Source organism: Oncorhynchus masou, chromosome 18 (genome assembly GCF_036934945.1).
Source record: "Oncorhynchus masou masou isolate Uvic2021 chromosome 18, UVic_Omas_1.1, whole genome shotgun sequence".
In the NCBI taxonomy this organism is placed as follows: Eukaryota; Metazoa; Chordata; class Actinopteri; order Salmoniformes; family Salmonidae; genus Oncorhynchus; species Oncorhynchus masou.
The window spans coordinates 34215985-34243251 of NC_088229.1; the positions used below are offsets into that span (position 1 = coordinate 34215985).

General features: G+C 39.7%; 1 protein-coding gene across 2 annotated transcripts; it reads right to left on the minus strand.

Moving 5' to 3' along the window:
• Window positions 1-4252: 4252 nt before the first annotated feature.
• Window positions 4253-27032, minus strand: LOC135504454 (uncharacterized). 2 transcript variants are annotated; one of them, XM_064923072.1, is made up of 20 exons: window positions 26898-27032; window positions 25896-26033; window positions 25093-25230; window positions 24265-24411; window positions 23841-23978; window positions 23028-23174; window positions 22604-22741; window positions 21791-21937; window positions 21367-21504; window positions 20506-20652; window positions 20082-20219; window positions 10219-10356; window positions 9397-9543; window positions 8973-9110; window positions 8146-8283; window positions 7264-7410; window positions 6840-6977; window positions 6032-6169; window positions 5238-5374; window positions 4253-4599 (listed from the first exon to the last, which is right to left on the minus strand). In XM_064923072.1, exons 1-20 carry the CDS (start codon window positions 26998-27000, stop codon window positions 4597-4599), a joined length of 2643 nt encoding a protein of 880 aa, XP_064779144.1. In that variant the 5' UTR covers window positions 27001-27032; the 3' UTR covers window positions 4253-4596. The 2 variants fall into 2 exon arrangements, with proteins under 2 accessions (XP_064779144.1, XP_064779145.1); XM_064923073.1 differs by lacking the exon at window positions 20082-20219.
• Window positions 27033-27267: the final 235 nt, after the last annotated feature.

Sequence of the window (27267 nt, forward strand, 5' to 3'; positions counted from 1 at the left end):
CGATACACCATACCATCTGGTTTGCGCTTAGTGGGACTGTAATTTGTTTTTCCACAGGACAATGACCCAACACACTTCCAGGCTGTGTTAGGGTTCCTTGACCAAGAAGGAGAGTGATGGAGTGCTGCATCAGATGACCTGGCCTCTACAATCACCCGACCTCAACCCAATTGAGATGATTTTGGATAAGTTGGACCGCAGAGTGAAGGAAAAGCAGCCAACAAGTGCTCATTATATGTGGGAAGTACAAAACACTTTTTCACCGCAATAGGTTTGATAAATTCACCTCCGAAGGTGAAATGTGTACTTACATTCTGAAATCTTGCTCTGATTTATCATCCAAAGGGTCCCAGAGATAACATGAAGTGTCATTTTGTTAGATAAAATCCTTTTTCATATCCTAAAAAGCCCCATATAGCATGCACAATCGATTTTGTACTATTTGCAATGAAAGGAATCTGTACAAATCTAACCATAAACGTTGTTTCAACCGGTCAATTCATGTTCATATTTATTCTTCAGAGATCATAGAATGTTACCAGACATCACTATATCATTAGGTGTGTTGTATATGTTGTATATCATATAGGATGCCTTCATGGCACTCCTTCATGGCACGCCGGTCTTCATTTGATCGGCTGTATCTTTGTCAAATAAGCACCAATCGGGGTCAAACAAAGCTAGCTAGATAGCCAATGAGCTGGGCTTTGTGGGAGTATCCCTGTCTCGGTCGCAAAATGTAGGAGATAACCTTTTGCAACAGCATGCCTTTTCATTTTGGACAAAAATAATTAGAATATTCAGAATTATGAAGATATGAAAACTGGTCCTTTGGCAAATGTTGAACTTATAATATGGCTACTAATACTGTAAAAGATAAATCGAAGTCCAAGTATACAGATTTGACGATATTCTTGCAGAAAAAAAATTAATATGAATGCCAATGTCTCCTTCACGATTTGCCAAAATGTACCTGGGTGACTTCACACTAAATGTCATGAAGTTTGCTCATTCTTCAAGTTATCCTTCTGAGACTTTGCACATACACTGCTGCCATCTTGTGGACACCATCAAAATTACAACCAGAGTGATGGCTAGAATTGGGACCTTTCTATTGCATTTCAAATATGGTGATAGATCTTTGTATTTTCTTCTACCATATCTATTGTGTTATATTCTCCTACATCCAATTCACATTTACACAAACTTCAAAGTGTTTCCTTTCAAATGGTACCAAGAATATGCATGTCCTTGCTTCAGGGCTTGAGCTACAGGCAGTTAGATTTGGTATGTCATTTTATGCAAAAATTGTAAAAAAAAAGGGGGGCTACCCCTAAGAAGTTTTCCATTATAATTTTTTATATGAAGCCAAACATAGTTGGTTACTATTTAAATGTTATCCTCCAGAAGAGGCAGAACATAGGCTATATAATGTCTAATCTCAAAAGTACTTACAGAGGAAAAAAACATTTTCTTGTAGAGAATAGAGAAGGTATCATGTTAATGAATGACATTGTAAACAACTAAGGTAAAATTATGTCACACAAGCAATTAATCACGGCGTAAGGAAATGTATGCTCAATTGTCACGCCCTGACCTAAGTATTCTTTGTTTTATTTATTGTTTTGGTTAGGTCAGGGTGTGACATGGGTGGTGTATGTGCTTTTGTACTGTCTAGGGGTTTTGTAGGTTTATGGGGTCGTTTACTATCTAGGTGTTTATGTATGTCTATGGTTGCCTAGATTGGTTCTCAACTAGAGGCAGCTGTTTATCGTTGTCTCTAATTGGGAACCATATTTAGGCAGCTATCTTCTTTGGGAATTTCGTGGGTTATTATCTATGTCTATATTATGTTGCACGTTAGCGCAGTGGTTCGTTAGCGGTCACGTTCGTCTTATCGTTTTGTTGTTTTGTTTAAGTGTTCTTCCTTCAATAAAGAAAAATGTATTCTAACAACACTGCGCTTTGGTCTACTCCATACGACGATCGTGACATCAATACAAAATTATAACCAGTTCATCGCAGCTCTGCCACAAAAATGGAAGAGGCAATTACTTAAAAGAGAAAGGAATGAATTAATCGTAAATGGTTTAAAATGGCCAATATTAATCGTAACATGTATCAGTTTCACTTACGGTCAAGAGGGTTGACAACTATACTGCATTAAATTCAACATAGTTGGGAACAGATATTCGATATCCCAATACCATGGCATCAGATTTATGAAGTACAGTGGGGAGAACAAGTATTTGATACTGTCACGTTCTGACCTTAGTTCTGTTATTATATCTTTGTTTTAGTATGGTCAGGGCGTGAGTTGGGTGGGTTGTCTATGTTAGTTTTTCTATAGTTTGGGATTTCTGTGTTCGGCCTACTATGGTTCTCAATCAGAGGCAGCTGTCAATCGTTGTCCCTGATTGAGAATCATACTTAGGTAGCCTGGTTTCACTTTTGAGATGTGGGTGTTTATTTTCCTTGTCAGTGTTTGTGCCACACGGGACTGTTTAGTTTGTGGCGTTGATTCACGTTTATTGTTTTGTATTTCAGTGTTCATTTTGATTAAACATTATGGACACTTACCACGCTGCGCATTGGTCCTCCGATCCTCCTCGCTACTCCTCCTCCTCAGAGGAGGACGAGAACCCTTACAGATACACTGCCGATTTTGCAGGTTTTCCTACTTACAAAGCATGTAGAGGTCTGTAATTTTTATTATAGGTACACTTCAACTGTGAGAGACGGAATCTAAAACAAAAATCCAGAAAATCACATTGTATGATTTTTAAGTAATTAATTTGCATTTTATTGCATGACATAAATATTTGATACATCAGAAAAGCAGAACATAATATTTGGTACAGAAACCTTTGTTTGCAATTATAGAGATCATACGTTTCCTGTAGTTCTTGACCAGGTTTGCACACACTGCAGCAGGGATTTTGGCTCACTCCTCCATACAGAACTTCTCCAGATCCTTCAGGTTTCGGGGCTGTCGCTGGGCAATACGGAATTTCAGCTCCCTCCAAAGATTTCCTATTGGGTTCAGGTCTGGAGACTGGCTAGGCCACTCCAGGACCTTGAGATGCTTCTTATGGAGCCACCCCTTAGTTGCCCTGGCTGTGTGTTTCGGGTCGTTGTCATGCTGGAAGACTCAGCCACGACCCATCTTCAATGCTCTTACTGATCTTGTTGGCCAAGATCTCGCGATACATGGCCGCATCCGTCCTCCCCTCAATACGGTGCAGTCGTCCTGTCCCCTTCTTCTTCTTCTTCCTCCAAACACGGCGAGTGGAGTTTAGACCAAAAAAACTCTATTTTTGTCTCATCAGACCACATGACCTTCTCCCATTCCTCCTCTGGATCATCCAGATGGTCATTGGCAAACTTCAGACGGGCCTGGACATGCACTAGCTTCAGCTTCCATGACGGCACAGTGTGTTACTAATGGTTTTATTTGAGACTGTGGTCCCAGCTCTCTTCAGGTCATTGACCAGGTCCTGCCGTGTAGTTCTGGGCTGATCCCTTACCGTCCTCATGATCATTGATGCCCCACGAGGTGAGATCTTGCATGGAGCCCCAGACCGAGGATGATTGACCGTCATCTTGAACTTCTTCCGTTTTCTAATAATTGCGCCAACAGTTGTTGCCTTCTCACCAAGCTGCTTGCCTATTGTTGCCCATCTCAGCCTTGTGCAGGTCTACAATTAAACCCTGATGTCCTTACACAACTCTCTGGTCATGGCCATTGTGGAGAGGCTGTTTGATTGATTGTGTTGACAGGTGTCTTTTATACAGGTAACGAGTTCAAACAGGTACAGGTAATGAGTGGAGAACAGGAGGCCTTCTTAAAGAAAAACTATATCAGGCCATATACCACGGGTATGACAAAACATTTATTTTTACAGCTTCAATTACATTGGTAATCAGTTTATAATAGCAATAAGGAACCTCGGGGGTTTGTGGTATATGGCCAATATACCACGGCTAAGGGCTGTATGTCAAGGCACGTGCTAAGAACAGTCCTTAGCATGGTATATTGGCCGTATACCACACCTCCTTGTGCATTTTTGCTTAATTATAATGTTCTATAATAAGGTTGCATGATCACCTTCCGGTGTGAAAACCATGGAAATTAAAGACAAAACACTATGTTTAAACTGAGAACAGGCATTGGTCTGAAGCCGGAAAATGAAGGATATTCACATGAGCACCACACGAGTCTCAAATAACCCCCTAAAAAACCAGGCACAGGTGTTCAAAATCTTGTTTTATTCAAATTCAGCAGTCCACATGAGTTTGTCAATTCACATAATGCCCATGAAAATTGTCCAGTTTCCATAAAAGCTATGATAATTTTTCATATTTATTATTGCATAAAATCATCAGTTTTCATAGACATAATTGTACATGTAATGATTTGTATTTTCTACTTATTTCTTATAACTAATAAGAATTTCCAATAAAGCTTCAATGGCTCACTGCAGGCATAGAATCAACATATCCGGAAACACATCTGTTCCTCGGGGCACTGGCCATCTTTGTAACAGTACTCGGCACACATGTAGGTCCCGTTGGGCAGGACACAGCGACCGGGCTTCACTATGGTAACAAATTAAAAGTTGTCAGTTATACAGTAGAAACATACGTGTAATAGGAATTTCCAGGATAACAATCGAGAAAAGCAGTCGCAGGTAAAGTCAATCAAATCTATCCATAATAAATCGATACATGTAAAATGTATATGTACAATGTATGTGCATGTACAGTGGGGAGAACAAGTATTTGATACACTGCCGATTTTGATTTGATACACTGCCGATATCCATGTAAAATGTACATGTAAAATGTATATACATGAATATACAGCAGAAAAGCTGTAAAACTCCAAAATATTTGTGTCCTCCAAAGAGGTGGATTGGTTAAAATTAATTATTTTTTATTTAGAAAAAAATTATATCCAGTTTATTACAAGCTGCAACAGGGAGACACTTCCAGCAAAGAAGCATAGAAAATGTCTAACTGGCATCTTGGAGACATGCCCTTTATATTCTAATCACACAGCACCAAATATTCTGTAAACACCAGCTCTAGAGGCTTGTAGGAAGTCAAAACAAACAGGCTGTCAGCTGCTAAAGAATCACACAGTGTACAAGCCCCAGCTTTCTTGTTTCCAGAGTAATGTATCAATAATGAATGCAGTGGATGTGTGTATCTGTCACTCTGGGACCATATCCTACCTGTGTCGGTGCAATGCAGTCATGCCCACATCCATTGTGGCAGCATTTTTCATCATTGGGGCAGTCACTGTCATTGGAACAGAACTCCACACACATCCCCACGCCCCATCGTCTACGAGGGCACACTCCAGGCTTTGCTTTGTGAACACAATTTGAGCAGACATGTCAGGGAACACGACTTACCACAAAGACACATGAACATGGACACAATGACACTTAACCATTTTTTGAAAATCTGTCATATTTGTGTGAAGATCGTTACGATAGCTGCTACAGAATCAAACAGTGGTCACAGAATGTCATCAGTACAATACAACAGTGAATAATCAGTGTGTCCTCGGTCCTTCTACTGGGACCTCCAGTCTGGTGTCAATCACTATCAACAGATATGAGAACAATCCATACATTCATCATGAAGTCTAGTGACCATCAACCCACAACTTGAATGTCACAAGAAGAACAATGGAAATCATGTGTATTACAGAAGCTCTATACTAAACATTGTGTTGATCACTCTAAATTAGATATGAGCTTTACTGGTCTTAAATGTCCCCATTACAAAATGTTTATGGTATATATATATATATTTTTTTTTATAAAACTCTAAATACCTACATGGCTCTCAGAAATCTTCTTAATTGAGTGTCTCAGCTCTATAGAGAGTGTATGTGAAATATATTGATCTATGTGTATGAAATGTACATTATAATCTCCAGCTTTCTTGTTTCCAGAGTTATGCAGCAATAATGAACGCAACAGATGGGTGTATCTGTCACTCTGGGACCATATCCTACCTGTGTACGGTGCAATGCAGTTATGCCCACATCCATTGTGGCAGCATTTTTCATCATTGGGACAGTCACTGTCATTGGAACAGAACTCTGCACACGTCCCTCTGCCCCATCGTCTACGAGGGCACACTCCAGGCTTTGCTTTGGGACAACACAATTTGAGCAGACATGTCAGGGAACACGACTTACCACAAAGACACATGAACATGGACACAATGACACTGAACCATTTTTTGAAAATCTGTCATATTTGTGTGGAGATCGTTACGATAAATGTTAGCTGCTACAGAATCACACAGTGGTCGCAGAATGTCATCAGTACAATACAACAGTGAATAATCAGTGTGTCCTTGGTCCTTCTACTGGGACCTCCAGTCTGGCGTCAATCACTATCAACAGATATGAGAACAATCCATAACATTCATCATGTGGTCTAGTGACCATCAACCCACACCTTGAATGTCACAAGAAGAACAATGGAAATCATGTGTATTACAGAAGCTCTATACTACACATTGTGTTGATCACTCTAAATTGAATATGAGCTTTACTGGTCTTAAATGTCCCCATTACAAAATGTTTATTGTGTTCATATATATATATATACATATATATAAACTCTAAATACCTACATGGCTCTCAGATATCTTCTTAATTGAGTGTCTCAGCTCTAAAGAGAGTGTATGTGAAATATATTGATCTATGTGTATGAAATGTACATTACAATCTCCAGCTTTCTTGATTCCAGAGTAATGCAGCAATAATGAATGCAATAGATTGGTGTATCTGTCACTCTGGGACCATATCCTACCTGTGTACGGTGCAATGCAGTCATGCCCACATCCATTGTGGCAGCATTTTTCATCATTGGGGCAGTCACTGTCATTGGAACATAACTCTGCACACGTCCCTACGCCCCATCGTCTTCGAGGGCACACTCCAGGCTTTGCTTTGTGAACACAATTTGAGCAGATGTCAGGGAACCCAAATTGACACAAAGAGACATGAACATAGACACATTTGGACTGAACCAATTCATGAAAATCTGTCATATTTGTGAGTACATGGTTACGATAAATAGGAATTTGTATTTGTGAAAAGATTGCAGAGTATACCCCTAATATTTTTGTGTCTAATTAGTTTTGGAGACATTTGGCCACCATCATCAATGTTTCCCCCATAACACCCATGAAAACGCATGACAGCCTTCTGAACACTGTTAATAAACTTCTTACTGAAGTCAGGTGGGACACACAAGGCGTCAGAGTCAAAGATGCAGCATTTGTCATCTTTAGGACAGTCCTCATCGCGGACACATCCCTTGTGTGACGGCAGGACATTCAGAAGCAGCGGGCACTGACCTGCCTTCGGGGGGATCGGCACTGTCAGAGAGCAGGAGGAATAGGAAACAATTGGACCGAACCATTTTCTGAAAATCTGTCATATTTGTGAGGAGATGGTTACGATAAATCGGCATTTGCATTTGTAGGAAGTCAAAACAGAAAGGTGGTGACATTGTCAGCTGCTACAGAATCACACAGTGTTCCACAATGTCATCAGTACAATACAACAGTGAATAATCAGTGTGTCCTCGGTCCTTCTACTGGGACCTCCAGTCTGGCGTCAATCACTATCAACAGATATGAGAACAATCCATAACATTCATCATCAAGCCTCGTGACCATCAACCCACAACTTGAATGTCACAAGAAGAACAATGGAAATCATGTGTATTACAGATGCTCTATACTAAACATTGTGTTGATCACTCTAAATTGAATATGAGCTTTACTGGTTTTAAATGTCCCCATTACAAAATGTTTATGGTGTATATATATATATATATATATATATATATATATATATATATATATATATATATATATATATATATACATAATAATAATAATATATGTATATAAAACTCTAAATACCTACATGGCTCTCAGAAATCTTCTTAATTGAGTGTTTCAGCTCTAAAGAGAGTGTAAATGAAATATATTGATCTATGTGTATGAAATGTACATTGCAATCTCCATCTTTCTTGTTTCCAGAGTAATGCAGCAATAATGAACGCAATAGATGGGTGTATCTGTCACTCTGGGAACATATCCTACCTGTGTACGGTGCAATGCAGTTATGCCCACATCCATTGTGGCAGCATTTTTCATCATTGGGGCAGTCACTGTCATTGGAACAGAACTCTGCACACGTCCCTACGCCCCATCGTCTACGAGGGCACACTCCAGGCTTTGCTTTGGGACAACACAATTTGAGCGACATGTCAGGGAACACGACTTACCACAAAGACACATGAACATGGACACAATTACAATGAACCATTTTCTGAAAATCTGTCATATTTGTGTGGAGAACGTTACGATAAATGTCAGCTGCTACAGAATCACACAGTGGTCACAGAATGTCATCAGTACAATACAACAGTGAATAATCAGTGTGTCCTCAGTCCTTCTACTGGGACCTCCAGTCTGGTGTCAATCACTATCAACAGATATGAGAACAATCCATAACATTCATCATGAAGTCTAGTGACCATCAACCCACACCTTGAATGTCACAAGAAGAACAATGGAAATCATGTGTATTACAGAAGCTCTATACTAAACATTGTGTTGATCACTCTAAATTAGATATGAGCTTTACTGGTTTTAAATGTCCCCATTACAAAATGTTTATTGTGTTCATATATGGGGCAGCAGGGTAGCCTAGTGGTTATACATATATATAAAACTCTAAATACCTACATGGCTCTCAGAAATCTTCTTAATTGAGTGTCTCAGCTCTAAAGAGAGTGTAAGTGAAATATATTGATCTATGTGTATGAGATGTACATTACAATCTCCAGCTTTCTTGATTCCAGAGTAATGCAGCAATAATGAATGCAATAGATTGGTGTATCTGTCACTCTGGGACCATATCCTACCTGTGTACGGTGCAATGCAGTCATGCCCACATCCATTGTGGCAGCATTTTTCATCATTGGGGCAGTCACTGTCATTGGAACATAACTCTGCACACGTCCCTACGCCCCATCGTCTTCGAGGGCACACTCCAGGCTTTGCTTTGTGAACACAATTTGAGCAGATGTCAGGGAACCCAAATTGCCACAAATGGACATGAACATAGACACATTTGGACTGAACCAATTAATGAAAATCTGTCATATTTGTGTGTAGATAGTTACGATAAATAGGAATCTGTATTTGTGAAAAGATTGCAGAGTATACCCCTAATATTTTTGTGTCTAATTAGTTTTGGAGACATTTGGCCACCATCATCAATGTTTCCCCCATAACACCCATGAAAACTCATGGCAGCCTTCTGAACACTGTTAATAAACTTCTTACTGAAGTCAGGTGGGACACACAAGGCGTCAGAGTCAAAGATGCAGCATTTGTCATCTTTAGGACAGTCCTCATCGCGGACACATCCCTTGTGTGACGGCAGGACATTCAGAAGCAGCGGGCACTGACCTGCCTTCGGGGGGATCGGCACTGTGAGAGAGCAGGAGGAATAGGAAACAATTGGACCGAACCATTTTCTGAAAATCTGTCATATTTGTGAGGAGATGGTTACGATAAATCGGCATTTGCATTTGTAGGGAGTCAAAACAGAAAGGTGGTGACATTGTCAGCTGCTACAGAATCACATAGTGTTCCACAATGTCATCAGTACAATACAACAGTGAATAATCAGCGTGTCCTCGGTCCTTCTACTGGGACCTCCAGTCTGGCGTCAATCACTATCAACAGATATGAGAACAATCCATAACATTCATCATCAAGCCTCGTGACCATCAACCCACAACTTGAATGTCACAAGAAGAACAATGGAAATCATGTGTATTACAGAAGCTCTATACTAAACATTGTGTTGATCACTCTAAATTGAATATGAGCTTTACTGGTCTTAAATGTCCCCATTACAAAATGTTTATGGTGTATATATACATATATATATATATACATATATATAAAACTCTAAATACCTACATGGCTCTCAGAAATCTTCTTAATTGAGTGTTTCAGCTCTAAAGAGTGTAAGTGAAATATATTGATCTATGTGTATGAAATGTACATTGCAATCTCCATCTTTCTTGTTTCCAGAGTAATGCAGCAATAATGAACGCAATAGATGGGTGTATCTGTCACTCTGGGAATATATCCTACCTGTGTACGGTGCAATGCAGTTATGCCCACATCCATTGTGGCAGCATTTTTCATCATTGGGGCAGTCACTGTCATCGGAACATAACTCTGCACACGTCCCTCTGCCCCATCGTCTGCGAGGGCACACTCCAGGCTTTGCTGTGGGACAACACAATTTGAGCAGACATGTCAGGGAACACGACTTACCACAAAGACACATGAACATGGACACAATTACAATGAACCATTTTCTGAAAATCTGTCATATTTGTGTGGAGAACGTTACGATAAATGTTAGCTGCTACAGAATCACACAGTGGTCACAGAATGTCATCAGTACAATACAACAGTGAATAATCAGTGTGTCCTCGGTCCTTCTACTGGGACCTCCAGTCTGGCGTCAATCACTATCAACAGATATAAGAACAATCCATAACATTCAGCATCAAGTCTAGTGACCATCAACCCACATCTTTAATGTCACAACTTGGATACTGGAAACATTGTGTATTACATAAACTGTATACGCTAAATGTTTTGTTGATCACTCTCAACTAAATATGATCTTTAGCGATCCTACATTTCCTCATTACAAATAGGTTTATGGTAGCAACTTGTCAGCCTACACTGACTCTTCCCAATGAAGTCTTTCTATTATGTGACTTCTTAATTGAGTGTCTCAGCTCTAAAGAGTGTAAGTGAAATATATTGATCTATGTGTATGAAATGTACATTACAATCTCCAGCTTTCTTGTTTCCAGAGTAATGCAGCAATAATGAATGCAATAGATGGGTGTATCTGTCACTCTGGGACCATATCCTACCTGTGTACGGTGCAATGCAGTTATGCCCACATCCATTGTGGCAGCATTTTTCATCATTGGGGCAGTCACTGTCATTGGAACATAACTCTGCACATATTCCCACGTCCCATCGTCTACGAGGGCACAGTCCAGGCTTTGCTTTGGGACAACACAATTTGAGCAGATGTCAGGGAAACCAAATTGCCACAAAGAGACATGAACATAGACACAATTGGACTGAACCAATTTATGAAAATCTATCATATTTGTGTCGAAATGGATTTGACAAATATGCATTTGCATCTCTGGAAAGTTTGTAGGCCATACTCCAAGTAATTTTGTGTCTAATAGTTTTGGAGACATGTGTCCCCATCATCAATGTTTCCCCCATAACACCCATGAAAATGCATGACAGCCTTCTGAACTATCACAATCTATTGGTTCAAATAAGTAGGTTGAAAACATTGTATGTTAACTAAAATGGGCTGTGCAGCTGGTTAAACACAGACACACAAACAGTGCTATTAAGATGCAGAAGTAATCATTTCTTGTTAAACATATATGAGACAAATTGACAAACACATCATTATATGTTGACTGAATTGTTGCATACGTTTTCTCAAGTTGGAGCTCAGTTTGGGCCAACTAAAAATGTTAAGTTCAGGTAACACTTTTATCTAGAAGTTGAATAAACTGAAAAAGGCTTTGGAACCACTAACTTCATAATCATTTGTTGAAACAACTAGAATTTATTTGACAGTGTATGTGTAAAATGGCCAAGGGTCGGCTGGATTGTTTCAAAGTCATAATGGCTGGCTTGTATTTCTTAGTAAGGTTGTAACAAAATAGGTTGCAAAGGGGCTATGCACAATTGTAGGCTATTGTTTATAACCAATGATGTAGGCTTTAACACCTAAGTCAAGTGTAGCAGACTTCTTAAAATAAATCATCAAATTGTCACAGTTTGTTTGATGACAAGTAATGACAAATAATGCAAAGTAGGCTAATTAGAACAACTCACCTGTAGATGTGCCTCCCGTTTCTGCAGCAGAGACTATTTTCAAATCTACAAATGCCAACAGAAAAAGAACCAAAGCACAACGCGCTGACAAATTCGTGTCCATGCTGACTTCAAGACTGTTAGAGCAAATGCAGTCCAAATCAATTTAATAGAAGAAGAGGAGACCATAATATGTATTAACCTTAGATGACGAAGAGGGGGGCGCTGCTTTGAAGCCATCGCACAGCCATTTTGGCACTCCTCCTTCATTGTAAAAAACAAACAAAAAGCTATAGAAATGCATTTATTAATGTCTACATTTGTTTTTTGACAAATATATTCTATTACAGACACCTTAATGCATACATGCAAATTATATTAATTGAATTGAACATGAACATTTTATATTTTGAGAGTGCTAACGTTACTGCCCCCACCACAACAAAGAATTACTTAAATACATGAAATTGTGTCCTTGAAACATTATATTGAAATATTGTAGAAATCCATTCATTCCTATGGAGGACTGCTCTTTCTGGGATGTGCCAATGTGGCGGCCTGTGGCTTCAAAGCCTCTCATTGGCCATTACAAAGCATCAGCAATCCAGGGTTTATACACATCATTGGGGAGAGACCATAGAAAAAATGAATGCACAAGGAACAATGCATCTGCAGGGTCCCTATGCCCATCAATTTACATTCCGAGTTCGGATCCGAACACTTGCTTAGGTCACATGTAATGAGAATAATTAAAGAGGATATATGGAACTTGTGCCTCTGGGGGTGCTCTTGATCCAAAAGTGGTCCCCCAAATGGACAGTAATATTGTCCAGAAATTAAGTCAAAATTTAATGTAAACAATTCACAACTAAACGTCGATAGTGTGTCTTCAACTGAGTTTGTAGTTCAATGACTGAATGCATTTCTGTTAAACTGCAGGTGAAAATCCACAATGTATAATGATTCATAACGAAATGTTTCAAAGTACAGTATGTGGAGATCTATAACACTGTTGATGGGTTGATTTTTGGGCAACGGTTGTGCTCTGTTTGCATGGTATATGATTTTTTACTTGTAATTCATCTTAAGAAATAAGCCTATACATGTCTCAAAATACATTTTTAAATTTCTATCAAATATTTTCTCTCTCATCTGTCTTGTTCATGATAGGCAGACCTATACGCCTTTATCATTTCACTACACTGATATCTTGTAGCTTAGAGCGGTCAACTATTTGGCGGACTAAATAAATTCCCAACATTGATTTTTCTTACATTATTCTCTCACAATAACGTTGTAGGACTATACACATCACATTCTATATGACTGACTGTTAACCTGTCTCCTACCCTTCATCTACACTGATTGAAGTGGTTTTAACAGGTGAAATTAATAAGGAATTGCAGCTTCACCTGGTCAGTCTATATCAGTCTATGTTCATAATATTTTGTACAGTCAGTCTATAACATGTTGTGGTTGACAAAGTGATTAGCCCATTTGATTTGCTGTTCAGGAGTCTTATGGATTGGGGTAGAAGCTATTTAGGAGCCTCTTGGACCTAGACTTGGCGCTCCGGTACTGCTTGCCGTGCGGTAGCAGAGAGAACAGTCTATGACTAGGGTGGCTGGAGTCTTTGACCATTTTTAGGGCCTTCCTCTGACACCGCCTGGTATAGAGGTCCTGGGTGGCAGGAAGATTGTCCCCGGTGATGTACTGGGTCGTAAGCACTACCCTCTGTGGTGCCTTGCAGGCAGAGGCCAAGCAGTTGCCATAACAGGCAGTGAACCAACCCGTCAGAATGCTCTCGATGTTGCAGATGTAAAATCTTTTGAGGATCTGAGGACCCATGCCAAATCTTTTCAGTCTACTGAGGGGGAATAGGTTTTGTCGTGCCCTCTTCACAACTGTCTTTGTGTGCTTGGACCATGTTAGTTTGTTGGTGATGTGGACGCCAAGGATCTTGAATCCTGCTCCACTACAGCCCCGTCAATGAGAATGGGGCGTGCTCGGTCCTCCTTTTCTGTAATCTGTCTGGCCCTGCGGCCTTGTGAATGTTGACCTGTTTGAAGGTCTTACTCACATCGGCTGCGGAAAGCGTGATCACACAGTTGTCCGGAACAGCTTATGCTCTCGTGCATGTTTCAGTGTTACTTGTCTCTAAGCGAGCATAGAAGTTATTTAGCTCGTCTGGTAGGCTCGTGTCACTGGGCAGCTCGCGGCTCTGCTTCCCTTTGTACTCTGTAATAGTTTGCAGGACCTGCCACATCTGACGAGCGTCGGAGCCGGTGTAGTACGATTTAATATTAGTCCTGTGTTGGCACTTTGCCTGTCTGATGGTTCTTCAGAGGGCACAGCGGGATTTATTATAAGATCTCTGGCGCTCTAGGTCGACAGGTTCCGGCTCACGAAGCAGAGGTGACCGGTCTGTTCCTGATCCCCGGGATCGTCATCTTGGTCTGCGTCCTGCGTCTGGAGCCACGCGTCAGGGAGGGGGAACTGTCACGTGTGCTCCCTCTCCGTCCTCTAGGTCACCAGGCTGCTCGTTATGGCGCAACCCTGTCACCATCGTTACAGTTATCAGTGCATTGTGACACTCACCTGGACTCCATCACCTCCCTGATTACCTGCCCTATATTTGTCACTCGCTTCGGTTCCTTCCCCAGGCGTCATTGTTTCTGTTTCAGTTTGGTCTGTGCGTTGTTTGTGTTTCTTGTTTTCTATTATGTTTTGTTCATTGATTAAATCACTCACTTCCTGAACTTGCTTCCCAACTCTCAGCGCACATCGTTACACTAATATTCATAAGACAGTTACATAAGATATGTAATATAGGTCTTTATAAACGACTTTACTAATCATCAGTTAAGTCTTTTTGCGTGGCCTCATCTAAAGTGTGGGCTATTAATACATAATAAATACTAAATACTTTCTAAACAATAAGCACACAATATTCCGAAACGGTCACGCTGTTGCGATACGGTGATGTGTAACTTCAGACAAACTCTATGTTGAGTAACATAATGTTGTTAGTCCATAAATGCTTTTCTTAATTACATAAATGCTTCACAGTTCGCAAAAAGTGACATTAGCTGATGAAGATTATCTCATAGAACAAAACGTATAAGATCTCCCAAACCTGTCTTCACCACAAAACATATTTTCAGCGTTTATCCAAAAACCCTACAAAAACTCAATACATTTTCCCATAGGCTTTGTTCAAAGAACCATGATGGAGTTAGTCCCTACAAAGAGACATCATTACTATTGCTCTCTATACATGTTAGCAATTGGGAGTCTCCAACCCTTGCAAAAGTAACCTCACAGTCCAATCCTCCCACCCCCCCTTTGCTAATTTCACCACCAGCAGAGCATTAAAAAAGAATCTCACCCATCTACCCACAATATCTCATAATGACAGTGAAAACATGATTTTAGAAATGTTTGCTAATTTATTGAAAGTGAAATACAGAAATATCTCATTTACATACAGTACCAGTCAAAAGTTTGGACACACCTCGCCATTTTTACTATTTTCTACATTGTGTAATAATAGTGAAGACATCAAAACTATGAAATAACACATATGGAATCTTGTAGTAACCAAAAAAGTGTTAAACAAATAAAAATATATTTTAAATTCTTCTTCGTAGCCACACTTTGCCTTGATGACAGCTTTGCACACGCTTGGCATTCTCTCAACCAGCTTCACCTGGAACGCTTTTCCAGCAGTCTTGAAGGTGTTGCCCACATATGCTGAGCACTTGTTGGCCCTTCCTCCCCAATTAAGGTGCCACCAACCACCTGTGCTAGACAGCCATTTTCAAAACGGTTCTCTTTGCGGTTATACAAATTAAAACCATCCATTTCTGGTGGATTGACAATGGAACTCTGTTTAAAGTATCATTTTTAAATGAGGCCAAACAGAGTTGGCTACTATTTAAATGTTATCCTCCAGAAGAGGCAGAACATAGGCTATATTACAGCAAATAATGTCAAATCTCGAAAGTACCGATAGAGGAAAAAACATTTTCTTGTAGAGAATGTATAAGGAAGGTATCATGTTAATGAATGACATTTTAAACAACAAAGGTCAAATTATGTCACACAAGCAATTAATCACAGTATAAGGAAATGTATGCTCAATACAAAATTATTATCAGTTCATCGCAGCTCTGCCACAAAAATGGAAGAGGCAATTACTTAAAAGAGAAACGAATGAATTAATCGTAAATGGCTTAAAATGACCAATATAAATCGTAACATGTATCAGTTTCACTTATGGTCAAGAGGGTTGACAACTATACCGCATAAAATTCAAGATAGTTGGGAACAGATTTTCGATATCCCAATACCATGGCATCAGATTTATTGAAGTAATATACAAAGTAACTATTGAAGCATCAATCCTTTCTTTTCAATTTAAGCTATTATATAAGATTCCCGCTACAAAAAGAATGCTCAGTATATGGGGCATTGAACAGAATCAATAGAGTATCTATTTTGGTACTGTCCATCGGTGGCTTGTTTTTGGAGTCAGGTTCAGGAATGGTTGTTAACATGGGTACCACTGGGCGCACATTTGGGGGTTTTGCCCTAGCACTACACAGCTGATTCAAATAACCAACTCATCATCAAGCTTTGATTATTTTCATCAGCTGTGTAGAGCTAGAGCAAAAACCAAAACGTGAACCCAGGAGAAGCCCCAGGACCGAGTTTGGGAAAGATTCACAAGAAGAGCATGTGTTAAACTATATTATAAAGTGGGTGGTTTGTGCCCCGAATGCTGATTGGCTGACAGCCGTGGAATATCAGGCCATATACCACGGGTATGACAAAACATTTATTTTTACAGCTTCAATTACGTTGGTAATCAGTTTATAATAGCAATAAGGAACCTCGGGGGTTTGTGGTATATGGCCAATATACCACGGCTAAGGGCTGTATGTCAAGGCACGTGCTAAGAACAGTCCTTAGCATGGTATATTGGCCGTATACCACACCTCCTTGTGCATTTTTGCTTAATTATAATGTTCTATAATAAGGTTGCATGATCACCTTCCGGTGTAAAAACCATGGAAATTAAAAACAAAACACTATGTTTAAACTGAGAACAGGCATTGGTCTGAAGCCGGAAAATGAAGGATATTCACATGAGCACCACACGAGTCTCAAATAACCCCCTAAAAAACCAGGCACAGGTGTTCAAAATCTTGTTTTATTCAAATTCAGCAGTCCACATGAGTTTGTCAATTCACATACTGCCCATGAAAATTGTCCAGTTTCCATAAAAGCTATGATCATTTTTCATATTTATTATTGCATAAAATCATCTGTTTTCATAGACATAATTGTACATGTAATGATTTGTATTTTCTACTTATTTCTTATAACTAATAAGAATTTCCAATAAAGCTTCAATGGCTCACTGCAGGCATAGAATCAACATATCCGGAAACACATCTGTTCCTCGGGGCACTGGCCATCTTTGTAACAGTACTCGGCACACATGTAGGTCCCGTTGGGCAGGACACAGCGACCGGGCTTCACTATGGTAACAAATTAAAAGTTGTCAGTTATACAGTAGAAACATACGTGTAATAGGAATTTCCAGGATAACAATCGAGAAAAGCAGTCGCAGGTAAAGTCAATCAAATCTATCCATAATAAATCGATACATGTAAAATGTATATGTACAATGTATGTGCATGTACAGTGGGGAGAACAAGTATTTGATACACTGCCGATATCCATATAAAATGTATATGTAAAATGTATGTACATGAATATACAGCAGAAAAGCTGTAAAACTCCAAAATATTTGTGTCCTCCAAAGAGGTGGATTGGTTAATATTAATTATTTTTTATTTAGAAAATAATTAGATCCAGTTTATTACAAGCTGCAACAGGGAGACACTTCCAGCATAGAAGCATAGCTGGACGGCAGGGTAGCCTTTGGGTCGACAGGGTAGCCTAGTGGTTAGAGCGTTGGACTAGTAACCGGAAGGTTGCAAGCTCAAACCCCTGAGCTGACAAGGTACAAATCTGTCGTTCTGCCCCTGAACAGGCAGTTAACCCACTGTTCCTAGAACGTCATTGTAAATAAGAATTTGTTCTTAACTGACTTGCCTAGTAAAATAAAGGTAAAAAAATATATAAAAAATAAAAAATAGAAAATGTCTGACTGGCATCTTGGCGACATGCCCTTTACATTCTAATCAGACAGCACCAAATGTTCTGTAAACACCAGTTCTAGAGGCTTATAGGAAGTCAAAACAAACAGGCTGTCAGCTGCTACAGAATCACACAGTGTTCACAGAATGTCATCAATACAACATAACAGTGAATAATCAGTGTGTCCTCGGCCCTTATACCTCAAGTCCGGCGTGAACCTCTATCAACAGATATGAGAACAATCCATAACATTCGGCATCAAGTCTAGTGACCATCAATCCACACCTTGAGTGTCACAAGTAGAACACTGGAAATCATCCGTACACTGATTCTTTCCATTGAGGTCTTACTATTACAATGAGTTGGAATTTGGTTGGTGGCCCTTGACAAATTGTCAGCTTCAAGTTCTGTGAATTGCTGTATCGTAAGAAACGTATGTTGCTACTCCTCTGAAGTCTCAGCCTGATATTCCCAAAATCCTTTTTCCCTGAAATATTTTACTTTTATTTATCTCGGCAAGTCAGTTAAGAAAAAAATCTTATTTTCAATGACGGCCTTGGAACAGTGGGTTAACTGCCTTGTTCTTAACAACAGATTATTACCTTGTCAGCTCAGGGATTTGCTCCCAACCTTTCAGTTACTAGTCCGACGCTCTAACCACTAGGCTACCCTGCCGCCAACGGTCCACCTACCAAAGTACATGCAGCCAACATGACACAACTGTGAGAAACATTGGAGTCAACATGGGTCAGCATCCCTATGGAACGCTTTAAACACCTTGTAGACCCCATGCCCTGATGAATTGAGGCTTTTCTTAGGGCAAAAGGGGGTGCAAATCAAAAATAGGAACGTGTTCCTAGAGTTTGGTATACTCAGAGTGTATAGATGTTGCATAACATTGGTATATACTCTAAAGGCCTGCATGGATCGTGAAAATATTCTTAATTGAGTGTCTCAGCTCTAAAGAGAGTGTATGTGAAAAATATCTATCTATGTGTATGAAATGTACAAGCCCCAGCTTTCTTGTTTCCAGAGTAATGCATCAATAATGAATGCAGTGGATGTGTGTATCTGTCACTCTGGGACCATATCCTACCTGTGTTGGTGCAATGCAGTCATGCCCACATCCATTGTGGCAGCATTTATCATCATTGGGGCAGTCACTGTCATTGGAACAGAACTCCACACACATCCCCACGCCCCATCGTCTACGAGGGCACACTCCAGGCTTTGCTTTGGGACAACACAATTTGAGCAGACATGTCAGGGAACACGACTTACCACAAAGACACATGAACATGGACACAATGACACTGAACCATTTTTTGAAAATCTGTCATATTTGTGTGGAGATCGTTACGATAAATGTTAGCTGCTACAGAATCACACAGTGGTCGCAGAATGTCATCAGTACAATACAACAGTGAATAATCAGTGTGTCCTCGGTCCTTCTACTGGGACCTCCAGTCTGGCGTCAATCACTATCAACAGATATAAGAACAATCCATAACATTCATCATGAAGTCTAGTGACCATCAACCCACACCTTGAATGTCACAAGAAGAACAATGGAAATCATGTGTATTACAGAAGCTCTATACTACACATTGTGTTGATCACTCTAAATTGAATATGAGCTTTACTGGTCTTAAATGTCCCCATTACAAAATGTTTATTGTTTTTATATATATATATATATATATATATATATATAAAACTCTAAATACCTACATGGCTCTCAGAAATCTTCTTAATTGAGTGTCTCAGCTCTAAAGGGAGTGTAAGTGAAATATATTGATCTATGTGTATGAAATGTACATTACAATCTCCAGCTTTCTTGTTTCCAGAGTAATGCAGCAATAATGAATGCAATAGATGGGTGTATCTGTCACTCTGGGACCATATCCTACCTGTGTTAGGTGCAATGCAGTCATGCCCACATCCATTGTGGCAGCATTTTTCATCATTGGGGCAGTCACTGTCATTGGAACATAACTCTGCACACGTCCCTACGCCCCATCGTCTTCGAGGGCACACTCCAGGCTTTGCTTTGTGAACACAATTTGAGCAGATGTCAGGGAACCCAAATTGCCACAAATGGACATGAACATAGACACATTTGGACTGAACCAATTAATGAAAATCTGTCATATTTGTGTGTAGATGGTTACGATAAATAGGAATCTGTATTTGTGAAAAGATTGCAGAGTATACCCCTAATATTTTTGTGTCTAATTAGTTTTGGAGACATTTGGCCACCATCATCAATGTTTCCCCCATAACACCCATGAAAACTCATGGCAGCCTTCTGAACACTGTTAATAAACTTCTTACTGAAGTCAGGTGGGACACACAAGGCGTCAGAGTCAAAGATGCAGCATTTGTCATCTTTAGGACAGTCCTCATCGCGGGCACATCCCTTGTGTGACGGCACAACATTCAGAAGCAGCGGGCACTGACCTGCCTTCGGGGGGATCGGCACTGTGAGAGAGCAGGAGGAATAGGAAACAATTGGAACAAACCATTTTCTGAAAATCTGTCATATTTGTGAGGAGATGGTTACGATAAATCGGCATTTGCATTTGTAGGGAGTCAAAACAGAAAGGTGGTGACATTGTCAGCTGCTACAGAATCACATAGTGTTCCAAAATGTCATCATTACAATACAACAGTGAATAATCAGTGTGTCCTCGGTCCTTCTACTGGGACCTCCAGTCTGGCGTCAATCACTATCAACAGATATGAGAACAATCAATAACATTCATCATCAAGCCTCGTGACCATCAACCCACACCTTGAATGTCACAAGTAGAACAATGGAAACCATGTGTATTACAGAAGCTCTATACTAAACATTGTGTTGATCACTCTAAATTGAATATGAGCTTTACTGGTCTTAAATGTCCCTATTACAAAATGTTTATATATATATATATATATATATATATATATATATATATATATATATATATATATATATATATATATATATATATATAAAACTCTAAATACCTACATGGCTCTCAGAAATCTTCTTAATTGAGTGTCTCAGCTCTAAAGGGAGTGTATGTGACATATATTGATCTATGTGTATGAAATGTACATTACAATCTCCAGCTTTCTTGATTCCAGAGTAATGCAGCAAAAATGAATGCAATAGATGGGTGTATCTGTCACTCTGGGACCATATCCTACCTGTGTACGGTGCAATGCAGTCATGCCCACATCCATTGTGGCAGCATTTTTCATCATTGGGGCAGTCACTGTCATTGGAACATAACTCTGCACACGTCCCTACGCCCCATCGTCTACGAGGGCACACTCCAGGCTTTGCTTTGTGAGCACAATTTGAGCAGATGTCAGGGAACCCAAATTGCCACAAAGAGACATGAACATAGACACATTTGGACTGAACCAATTCATGAAAATCTGTCATATTTGTGTGTAGATGGTTACGATAAATAGGAATTTGTATTTGTGAAAAGATTGCAGAGTATACCCCTAATATTTTTGTGTCTAATTAGTTTTGGAGACATTTGGCCACCATCATCAATGTTTCCCCCATAACACCCATGAAAACGCATGACAGCCTTCTGAACACTGTTAATAAACTTCTTACTGAAGTCAGGTGGGACACACAAGGCGTCAGAGTCAAAGATGCAGCATTTGTCATCTTTAGGACAGTCCTCATCGCGGGCACATCCCTTGTGTGACGGTAGGACATTCAGAAGCAGCGGGCACTGACCTGCCTTCGGGGGGATCGGCACTGTGAGAGAGCAGGAGAAATAGGAAACAATTGGAACAAACCATTTTCTGAAAATCTGTCATATTTGTGAGGAGATGGTTACGATAAATCGGCATTTGCATTTGTAGGGAGTCAAAACAGAAAGGTGGTGACATTGTCAGCTGCTACAGAATCACATAGTGTTCCACAATGTCATCATTACAATACAACAGTGAATAATCAGTGTGTCCTCTGTCCTTCTACTGGGACCTCCAGTCTGGCGTCAATCACTATCAACAGATATGACACCAATCCATAACATTCATCATCAAGCCTCGTGACCATCAACCCACAACTTGAATGTCACAAGAAGAACAATGGAAATCATGTGTATTACAGAAGCTCTATACTAAACATTGTGTTGATCACTCTAAATTAAATATGAGCTTTCCTGGTCTTAAATGTCCCTATTACAAAATGTTTATGGTATATATATATATAATATATATATAAAACTCTAAATACCTACATGGCTCTCAGAAATCTTCTTAATTGAGTGTCTCAGCTCTAAAGAGAGTGTATGTGAAATATATTGATCTATGTGTATGAAATGTACATTACAATCTCCAGCTTTCTTGATTCCAGAGTAATGCAGCAATAATGAATGCAATAGATGGGTGTATCTGTCACTCTGGGACCATATCCTACCTGTGTACGGTGCAATGCAGTCATGCCCACATCCATTGTGGCAGCATTTTTCATCATTGGGGCAGTCACTGTCATTGGAACATAACTCTGCACACGTCCCTACGCCCCATCGTCTTCGAGGGCACACTCCAGGCTTTGCTTTGTGAGCACAATTTGAGCAGATGTCAGGGAACCCAAATTGCCACAAAGAGACATGAACATAGACACATTTGGACTGAACCAATTCATGAAAATCTGTCATACTTGTGTGTAGATGATTACGATAAATAGGAATTTGTATTTGTGAAAAGATTGCAGAGTATACCCCTAATATTTTTGTGTCTAATTAGTTTTGGAGACATTTGGCCACCATCATCAATGTTTCCCCCATAACACCCATGAAAACGCATGACAGCCTTCTGAACACTGTTAATAAACTTCTTACTGAAGTCAGGTGGGACACACAAGGCGTCAGAGTCAAAGATGCAGCATTTGTCATCTTTAGGACAGTCCTCATCGCGGGCACATCCCTTGTGTGACGGCATGACATTCAGAAGCAGCGGGCACTGACCTGCCTTCGGGGGGATCGGCACTGTGAGAGAGCAGGAGGAATAGGAAACAATTGGAACAAACCATTTTCTGAAAATCTGTCATATTTGTGAGGAGATGGTTACGATAAATCGGCATTTGCATTTGTAGGGAGTCAAAACAGAAAGGTGGTGACATTGTCAGCTGCTACAGAATCACATAGTGTTCCAAAATGTCATCATTACAATACAACAGTGAATAATCAGTGTGTCCTCTGTCCTTCTACTGGGACCTCCAGTCTGGCGTCAATCACTATCAACAGATATGACACCAATCCATAACATTCATCATCAAGCCTCGTGACCATCAACCCACAACTTGAATGTCACAAGAAGAACAATGGAAATCATGTGTATTACAGAAGCTCTATACTAAACATTGTGTTGATCACTCTAAATTAAATATGAGCTTTCCTGGTCTTAAATGTCCCTATTACAAAATGTTTATGGTATATATATATAATATATATATATAAAACTCTAAATACCTACATGGCTCTCAGAAATCTTCTTAATTGAGTGTCTCAGCTCTAAAGAGAGTGTATGTGAAATATATTGATCTATGTGTATGAAATGTACATTACAATCTCCAGCTTTCTTGATTCCAGAGTAATGCAGCAATAATGAATGCAATAGATGGGTGTATCTGTCACTCTGGGACCATATCCTACCTGTGTACGGTGCAATGCAGTCATGCCCACATCCATTGTGGCAGCATTTTTCATCATTGGGGCAGTCACTGTCATTGGAACATAACTCTGCACACGTCCCTACGCCCCATCGTCTTCGAGGGCACACTCCAGGCTTTGCTTTGTGAGCACAATTTGAGCAGATGTCAGGGAACCCAAATTGCCACAAAGAGACATGAACATAGACACATTTGGACTGAACCAATTCATGAAAATCTGTCATACTTGTGTGTAGATGATTACGATAAATAGGAATTTGTATTTGTGAAAAGATTGCAGAGTATACCCCTAATATTTTTGTGTCTAATTAGTTTTGGAGACATTTGGCCACCATCATCAATGTTTCCCCCATAACACCCATGAAAACGCATGACAGCCTTCTGAACACTGTTAATAAACTTCTTACTGAAGTCAGGTGGGACACACAAGGCGTCAGAGTCAAAGATGCAGCATTTGTCATCTTTAGGACAGTCCTCATCGCGGGCACATCCCTTGTGTGACGGCATGACATTCATTAGCAGCGGGCACTGACCTGCCTTCGGGGGGATCGGCACTGTGAGAGAGCAGGAGGAATAGGAAACAATTGGACCGAACCATTTTCTGAAAATCTGTCATATTTGTGAGGAGATGGTTACGATAAATCGGCATTTGCATTTGTAGGAAGTCAAAACAGAAAGGTGGTGACATTGTCAGCTGCTACAGAATCACATAGTGTTCCACAATGTCATCAGTACAATACAACAGTGAATAATCAGTGTGTCCTCGGTCCTTCTACTGGGACCTCCAGTCTGGCGTCAATCACTATCAACAGATATGAGAACAATCCATAACATTCATCATCAAGCCTCGTGACCATCAACCCACAACTTGAATGTCACAAGAAGAACAATTGAAATCATGTGTATTACAGAAGCTCTATACTAAACATTGTGTTGATCACTCTAAATTGAATATGAGCTTTACTGGTCTTAAATGTCCCCATTACAAAATGTTTATGGTGTATATATACATATATATATATATATATATACATATATATAAAACTCTAAATACCTACATGGCTCTCAGAAATCTTCTTAATTGAGTGTTTCAGCTCTAAAGAGTGTAAGTGAAATATATTGATCTATGTGTATGAAATGTACATTGCAATCTCCATCTTTCTTGTTTCCAGAGTAATGCAGCAATCATGAACGCAATAGATGGGTGTATCTGTCACTCTGGGACCATATCCTACCTGTGTACGGTGCAATGCAGTTATGCCCACATCCATTGTGGCAGCATTTTTCATCATTGGGGCAGTCACTGTCATCGGAACATAACTCTGCACACCTCCCTCTGCCCCATCGTCTACGAGGGCACACTCCAGGCTTTGCTTTGGGACAACACAATTTGAGCAGACATGTCAGGGAACACGACTTACCACAAAGACACATGAACATGGACACAATTACAATGAACCATTTTCTGAAAATCTGTCATATTTGTGTGGAGAGCGTTACGATAAATGTTAGCTGCTACCGAATCACACAGTGGTCACAGAATGTCATCAGTACAATACAACAGTGAATAATCAGTGTGTCCTCGGTCCTTCTACTGGGACCTCCAGTCTGGCGTCAATCACTATCAACAGATATAAGAACAATCCATAACATTCAGCATCAAGTCTAGTGACCATCAACCCACATCTTTAATGTCACAACTTGGATACTGGAAACATTGTGTATTACATAAACTGTATACGCTAAATGTTTTGTTGATCACTCTCAACTAAATATGATCTTTAGCGATCCTACATTTCCTCATTACAAATAGGTTTATGGTAGCAACTTGTCAGCCTACACTGACTCTCCCCAATGAAGTCTTTCTATTATGTGACTTCTTAATTGAGTGTCTCAGCTCTAAAGAGTGTAAGTGAAATATATTGATCTATGTGTATGAAATGTACATTACAATCTCCAGCTTTCTTGTTTCCAGAGTAATGCAGCAATAATGAATACAATAGATGGGTGTATCTGTCACTCTGGGACCATATCCTACCTGTGTACGGTGCAATGCAGTTATGCCCACATCCATTGTGGCAGCATTTTTCATCATTGGGGCAGTCACTGTCATTGGAACATAACTCTGCACATATTCCCACGTCCCATTGTCTACGAGGGCACAGTCCAGGCTTTGCTTTGGGACAACACAATTTGAGCAGATGTCAGGGAAACCAAATTGCCACAAAGAGACATGAACATAGACACAATTGGACTGAACCAATTTATGAAAATCTATCATATTTGTGTCGAAATGGATTTGACAAATATGCATTTGCATCTCTGGAAAGTTTGTAGGCCATACTCCAAGTAATTTTGTGTCTAATTAATAGTTTTGGAGACATGTGTCCCCCATCATCAATGTTTCCCCCATAACACCCATGAAAATGCATGACAGCCTTCTGAACTATCACAATCTATTGGTTCAAATAAGTAGGTTGAAAACATTGTATGTTAACTAAAATGGGCTGTGCAGCTGGTTAAACACAGACACACAAACAGTGCTATTAAGATGCAGAAGTAATAATTTCTCGTTAAACATATATGAGACAAATTGACAAACACATCATTATATGTTGACTGAATTGTTGCATACGTTTTCTCAAGTTGGAGCTCAGTTTGGGCCAACTAAAAATGTTAAGTTCAGGTAACACTTTTATCTAGAAGTTGAATAAACTGAAAAAGGCTTTGGAACCACTAACTTCATAATCATTTGTTGAAACAACTAGAATTTATTTGACAGTGTATGTGTAAAATGGCCAAGGGTCGGCTGGATTGTTTCAAAGTCATAATGGCTGGCTTGTATTTCTTAGTAAGGTTGCAACAAAATAGGTTGCTAAGGGGCTATGCACAATTGTAGGCTATTGTTTATAACCAATGATGTAGGCTTTAACACCTAAGTCAAGTGTAGCAGACTTCTTAAAATAAATCATCAAATTGTCACAGTTTGTTTCATAACAAATAATGACAAATGCAAAGTAGGCTAATTAGAACAACTCACCTGTAGATGTGCCTCCCGTTTCTGCAGCAGAGACTATTTTCAAATCTACAAATGCCAACAGAAAAAGAACCAAAGCACAACGCGCTGACAAATTCGTGTCCATGCTGACTTCAAGACTGTTAGAGCAAATGCAGTCCAAATCAATTTAATAGAAGAAGAGGAGACCATAATATGTATTAACCTTAGATGACGAAGAGGGGGGCGCTGCTTTGAAGCCATCGCACAGCCATTTTGGCACTCCTCCTTCATTGTAAAAAACAAACAAAAAGCTATAGAAATGCATTTATTAATGTCTACATTTGTTTTTTGACAAATATATTCTATTACAGACACCTTAATGCATACATGCAAATTATATTAATTGAATTGA

Bases quoted from the DNA above. Each gene is read 5' to 3' on its own strand.
- LOC135504454 (XM_064923072.1), bottom strand. From the start codon at position 27,000: ATGGACACGAATTTGTCAGCGCGTTGTGCTTTGGTTCTTTTTCTGTTG. The intron at 24,412-25,092 runs GTAGGATATGGT...GCTCTCTCACAG, and splicing joins CTGCATTGCACCGTACACAG to TGCCGATCCCCCCGAAGGCA. The intron at 6,978-7,263 runs GTAAGAAGTTTA...GTGTTCACAAAG, and splicing joins GTGTGTCCCACCTGACTTCA to CAAAGCCTGGAGTGTGCCCT.